We start from the raw sequence: 6,071 nt of genomic DNA, 5'->3' as shown, positions 1-6,071 counted from the left end.
TTCATTCACAATTGAAGGATACTTGCAACTCTTAGCAATCTGGGTGGATAGTATGTTCTTTTCGAGGATTGGAAGTGATCTTTTTTTGCACAGTTTATTCTTTAATTTTTCATCCATTTTCATTAGTCGGACTAAACTGCCTCGAAAGTTTGTGCCAACATGATCTGTCTTTGGTAACCCTAATTTGAGTTACACCACCGATGTTCCACTTTAAAATATTCCGTTTCACTAGGTCCTGAAACGAAGATAGGTCATGTTCCGTTTGTAGGTTGGATGCCCCTTTTGCAGAATAAGCTCGTGGCAAGGGAAAACCAGTTTGGTTCATCGATGATATTCTCACGATAATTTCATTAACCAATGCTGTTATCTACAGTGATTTAGCTCAAACAAAGTTTGGCATGTTGATTTATATCCACGATCTTGTCAGCTAAACTCAAGGCATCACCCTTCAAAACTTATTATACGGGTTTAATATATTTATTTTCTACTCCATAAGGAGCTAGGGATTTCGGAATTACACAGAAAACAGTTTAAGCTGGAGTGACACATCACAGCAAGTACAAGTAATCATACAGGTTTGCAGACAAAAGCGGTTCAATTGGCTACAACAGTCAGGTTCAGTTGCTTCTTGGCAAACTCGACGAGGTTGATCATCTCCTTGTCGTCGATGAATCCGTCTCTGTTGGCATCAGCATGCCTCAGTGCCCGCTTGCTCTTCCACCCGGAGAACCACTTCCCGTTGCTGCGGATGATGTCCTGCAGCTCCTCCTTGCTTATCCTATTGTCTTTATTGGCGTCGAACTTCTTCAAAAGTTCTTGAACTCCTCCAGGTTCATGGTGCGGGTGCCATCCGTGATCGTCATGACCAAGGAATATCAATCACAACTGCTCTGCGAATGCTATGCATGGCCATGGAAGGGTGCTTCAATTTATATAGCAGTCTCGATGCTCTTTGAGTTTATAGAGAGCATCTCTACCTTTTTCCCAGGGTGGTCATTTCCTTATTATAGAATAAGAATCTGAAGGGCCCCTTTGTTTGGCATTAAATGAAAGTAAAGAGTTCCTAAGAAAATGAATTTGTCCATTTTTCGGGTTTAAATTACTATCCCTAATTTCCAAAAATTACAAAAGATATATTAATCTACGTAGAAATAATTATATATTGTGAGAGTTCTAGCAATCCTAGATCAAAAGTAATAGTCAAAGTGTGTGAATGCATCTTTTAATTATGTAAAATGTAAACTCAATTTAGACCATCTTTAAACTTCATGAAATCATTGCCGTGACTTTGTATAGTTTAAGTAAAATTAACAAAGTGCGTGGTGGTCGACAGTCTCATGTAATTCACAATCTATTCATTATTCTTGCTTTTGTTGATGGAAAATACTTATGCTAATTGCATTTTTGCTCATGGAGCCATGGTCAAAACACAACCCTATAATTAGGGGCTTGCTTTGGATACTCGATGTTTGGTTACAGAATAAACTCAACAAGATAGGGGTTGTTGCCAACCAATAGAGGCCGTCTTTGCTTGTCCGCTAATGCAACAGATTGCTAGACTGTGTTTCTTATTTTAACATGTTGGTGTCCGCACATCTTGCTCCCTCTCGTTAAGACCTTTTTTTTTTTGAGCTATATTCTTGACTTTACCCTATAGTTGTTGTACATTCGAGGGATGCAAGATCTCAAATGAAGTAATTTAATGTCATTCTGAGGACATGAATTTCCTGTTCTTGAGGAAACAAATTGAAAGATTCTTTATGCTCTCTTTGGTGAACTCTATCCATCCACATCACATTGTGAGGTTTTTTCTAGTACGATTGGAATCGCATTCTCATATCCAAAGCAGATAATTGAAAGGTACCGTGGAAAAATTAGTGGGTCCTCATGCTCATATATCATGATTTCATTTACTTGTTGTTAGCTCTTCTTTACTATACTTAATTATTTGTTTTGCCACAAGGATTTCGATTCTTACGATTGAAGGGTAAAGTAACATCTTTAATTTGCTCTCTCTGGGTGGTCGTGCACTGTGCGCGGCTAACATCAGGAGAGGAGAGGAGCGGGAGCGGGGGCTGGGGAAAAGTTAAAAGGTTTTTTTTTTTCCTTTTATCGACTATCGTGTGGGCGAGTGATGCACATTTAAGGATTATTAAGTGGGAAACAATACGTAGAAATGATATGTGGGAAAAGTATCCCTCATCCCCTTTTTTTTTTTTTTTTTTTGTGACTAGGAGAGTATTAAAATAGTTTGCACGAGAACTTTTATTCTGTACTAGGTAGAGAGCGATCGCGGTAAGCATGTTCTCATATGATTGAACCCCAAAAGATAGGATTCTTGTTGGCGTGAATGTTATCTTTTCCCCGGGGAAAGCACCCTCTAACTTTTCTCCTTTTACGGACGATCCGATTCCCAATCGTCAATCTTCCCTTCTCTATTTTAGTGGGGAAGTAAATGATGATGGTGTTACATGCATTGAATCACGAGATAAATGATTCCTTGATGATTGATAAGGTCAATTTCATACTAAATATTGGAGATATTGACAATGATAAATTGTTCGTATTCGAATTTGACACCTAATAGATGTAGATTATTTTTTAGCTTGGTTTTTGATTTGCAACGTTATCTTATTATTGTCTTTTTTGGCTGTTGCACTTAGTTCAATTGTCTTTTTGGCTTCAACCAAAAAAAAAGTTATCTCTTTGGTATAAAATGTTCATAATTGAATTTGAAATGATGTTGTTTTTATTTTGATGCCCATGAATGATCTCTTATTTGGAATTATTCACTAAATTAGTCCCTTGCCTATCATTGAGAGATAGTTCGACAGGGAGTGAGCAAGTCCTTTCGTCACATTGAGTTAGTCTTAATTTTTACTCAAAAATCTAAATCACGAGTCAATCAAACGTCATAATCGATGCACATCACACCCATAATTTGTTTGGGATTACTTGCTAATATTCTCACATAAAGTTAGTAGCCTATGAATCTTTAGAAGAGAATGCATGAAAACAAAAGGCCACATGCGGCATAAATAAGTACCTCAACATGACCTACGTGGCCCGTGAAAAAAGAAGTTATGCTAACAAGAGAAACGGTATATTGAAATATCTTTCCTCTCCTGCTAATAGAATTTATCTACTTTTTATATGCATGCAATGTCCCTCAAACCTATCAACTTAACATTTTGAGTTGGACTTTCTATCATGATATGAAATTTAAATTCTGTCATTTTCATGTATGCATCCACCCTATTAGGCAAATTTTTCATGCGTTAGTCTTAGTATAGCTTTCTTGTATTTTGAATTATCAGCCATCACTCGACAATAAGATTTATATACTCTTTATGCATGCATTCTCCCTTCATGTAGCAGCTTAAGCCTGTGTTGTGATATCGTTTCGCGACGTTATGAGAATCAATTGCAATCAATTTCGAAAGAGTTTTGAAAATAGACATGATAGCAGTACACGGCATCTAATGTATCTTATTGATTACTACTTTGCATCCCCAATTCCATTTTGGATAATTACGAAGAAGACGACACCCGCATTCTAGGGAGTACATTATTCCAGCTTTGTCTTCACGAAAAGGGATTCCGATCAGTGGTCCAAAGTGCTTCCGAAATGACTGAAGCTATCTTTTTGATAGATGTTCGACATATTGATATTTCCCCCTATTTTCTCTTTCTTCAGGGGGTGAGGATGCTGACTATCTGAAATTTGGATGAAAAAACTAAAACTTCATCTGACAAAATGCCCCTTCAGGCTATGTTTTGGAAAGTAGAAAATGGGGTAACGCAATTTTTGAGGGAAAAGTTGAGAAAAAGTCGAAAAAATTGCGAGAGTAGCAAAGAGGGACAATTTTAAAATTCTAAAAAAAAATGATCCCATTTTTCTTTCCCCACTCTACAAAAATAAAGCCTAATAGCAGCTTACTTAGGATCTGTTTATTTACACTTCCTAATAAGCAAAAGGTATTTGTTTTGCTTTCCTGTCAAATTTAGAACAATGTTCGAATTTCAAAAACCTATGAGAATATTATATGTGACCGTACATGACAACATTTATGTATTTTGGAAGTTTAAGAAGCTTCGGATTTGAAAATGTCGAAATGGACGAGCCACAAGATTTAGATCAAGCTAAAGGTAAAAAGTAATAGTCAATCCAGACAAGCTATTAGTCATTATAAAACTGTAGGTTTTAACTGAAAATAGGCATAAAATTTCAGAAATATTTATGCTTTCTTTACATTAAGTTTTTAGATGTTAGAGTTTTGTGCTTTGAGTCTCCAATTTCTGACATGGTACGATGGTAATTCATTCTATACAAATTTCAAATAATTTTATAGAAAATAGACCATGAGATGGATTCTGGGCACTCTTATCTTTTGCTGAAGTTCAGATAGTCTATATGGCTCGTTGAATTTCTCCTAGACTAATTCGTGTTTTGTTATTTTTGTCACTTGTAAGAAGGGCGCCTCATGAATTCAAGATAGCATGCTTGGAGGTTTGTCCAATGATCACATACTTCTTTTTATATACAAATTAAAGAAGTGTGTCTTTGATATGTGCATACTTTCTTAAATTTTTATATTACCATAAACCTGTCTTGGATATGCCTTTGTGGATATATGATTCTTGAGAACCATACTTTGAGTTTGAGAATTCTTAGTATTAGATTTACCAGAAAATAGCTCCTCATGTGCATAAAGTTGATTTTTGGCTAAAAAATCTAAGAACCGGTTTCAAGATCACTACCTAACTTGGGAAAAACCCGCTAGAACCTGTGAAGTGACAATTGACTAAAGAGAAATTAGCAGAATTTCATTTGTTTAATTAGATTTTTGCACTTTTTGGAAACAATTCTTGTTCATTTTGATGCTGCTTCATTCACATTTGAAGGATACTTGCAACTCTTAGCAATCTGGGTGGATAGTATGTTCTTTTCGAGGATTGGAAGTGATCTTTTTTTGCACAGTTTATTCTTTAATTGTTTCATCCATTTTCATTAGTCGCACTAAACTGCCTCGAAAGTTTGTGCCAGCATGATCTGTCTTTGGTAACCCTAATTTGAGTTACACCACCGATGTTCCACTTTAAAATATTCCGTTTCACTAGGTCCTGAAACGAAGATAGGTCATGTTCCGTTTGTAGGTTGGATGCCCCTTTTGCAGAATAAGCTCGTGGCAAGGGAAAACCAGTTTGGTTCATCGATGATATTCTCACGATAATTTCATTATCCAATGCTGTTATCTACAGTGATTTAGCTCAAACAAAGTTTGGCATGTTGATTTATATCCACGATCTTGTCAGCTAAACTCAAGGCATCACCCTTCAAAACTTATTATACGGGTTTAATATATTTATTTTCTACTCCATAAGGAGCTAGGGATTTCGGAATTACACAGAAAACAGTTTAAGCTGGAGTGACACATCACAGCAAGTACAAGTAATCATACAGGTTTGCAGACAAAAGCGGTTCAATTGGCTACAACAGTCAGGTTCAGTTGCTTCTTGGCAAACTCGACGAGGTTGATCATCTCCTTGTCGTCGATGAATCCGTCTCTGTTGGCATCAGCATGACTCAGTGCCCGCTTGCTCTTCCACCCGGAGAACCACTTCCCGTTGCTGCGGATGATGTCCTGCAGCTCCTCCTTGCTTATCCTATTGTCTTTATTGGCGTCGAACTTCTTCAAAAAGTTCTTGAACTCCTCCAGGTTCATGGTGCGGGTGCCATCCGTGATCGTCATGACCAAGGAATATCAATCACAACTGCTCTGCGAATGCTATGCATGGCCATGGAAGGGTGCTTCAATTTATATAGCAGTCTCGATGCTCTTTGTGTTTATAGAGAGCATCTCTACCTTTTTCCCAGGGTGGTCATTTCCTTATTATAGAATAAGAATCTGAAGGGCCCCTTTGTTTGGCATTAAATGAAAGTAAAGAGTTCCTAAGAAAATGAATTTGTCCATTTTTCGGGTTTAAATTACTATCCCTAATTTCCAAAAATTACAAAAGATATATTAATCTACGTAGAAATAATTATATATTGTGAGAGTTCTAGCAAT

At 36.8% G+C, this 6,071-nt stretch overlaps 1 protein-coding gene across 1 annotated transcript; it reads right to left on the bottom strand.

The window, feature by feature from the left end:
- Positions 1 to 594: 594 nt before the first annotated feature.
- On the bottom strand, positions 595 to 5,753 carry LOC104447900 (calmodulin). The gene is made up of 2 exons (XM_039300147.1): positions 5,496 to 5,753; positions 595 to 804 (listed from the first exon to the last, which is right to left on the bottom strand). Exons 1-2 carry the CDS (start codon positions 5,751 to 5,753, stop codon positions 595 to 597), a joined length of 468 nt encoding a protein of 155 aa, XP_039156081.1.
- Positions 5,754 to 6,071: the final 318 nt, after the last annotated feature.

The sequence above is a fragment of the Eucalyptus grandis genome, chromosome 8 (assembly GCF_016545825.1).
Source record: "Eucalyptus grandis isolate ANBG69807.140 chromosome 8, ASM1654582v1, whole genome shotgun sequence".
Classification (NCBI taxonomy): domain Eukaryota; kingdom Viridiplantae; phylum Streptophyta; class Magnoliopsida; order Myrtales; family Myrtaceae; genus Eucalyptus; species Eucalyptus grandis.
The sequence above is the reverse complement of the archived record's forward strand: the minus strand, read 5'-3'. Positions and strand labels throughout refer to the sequence as shown.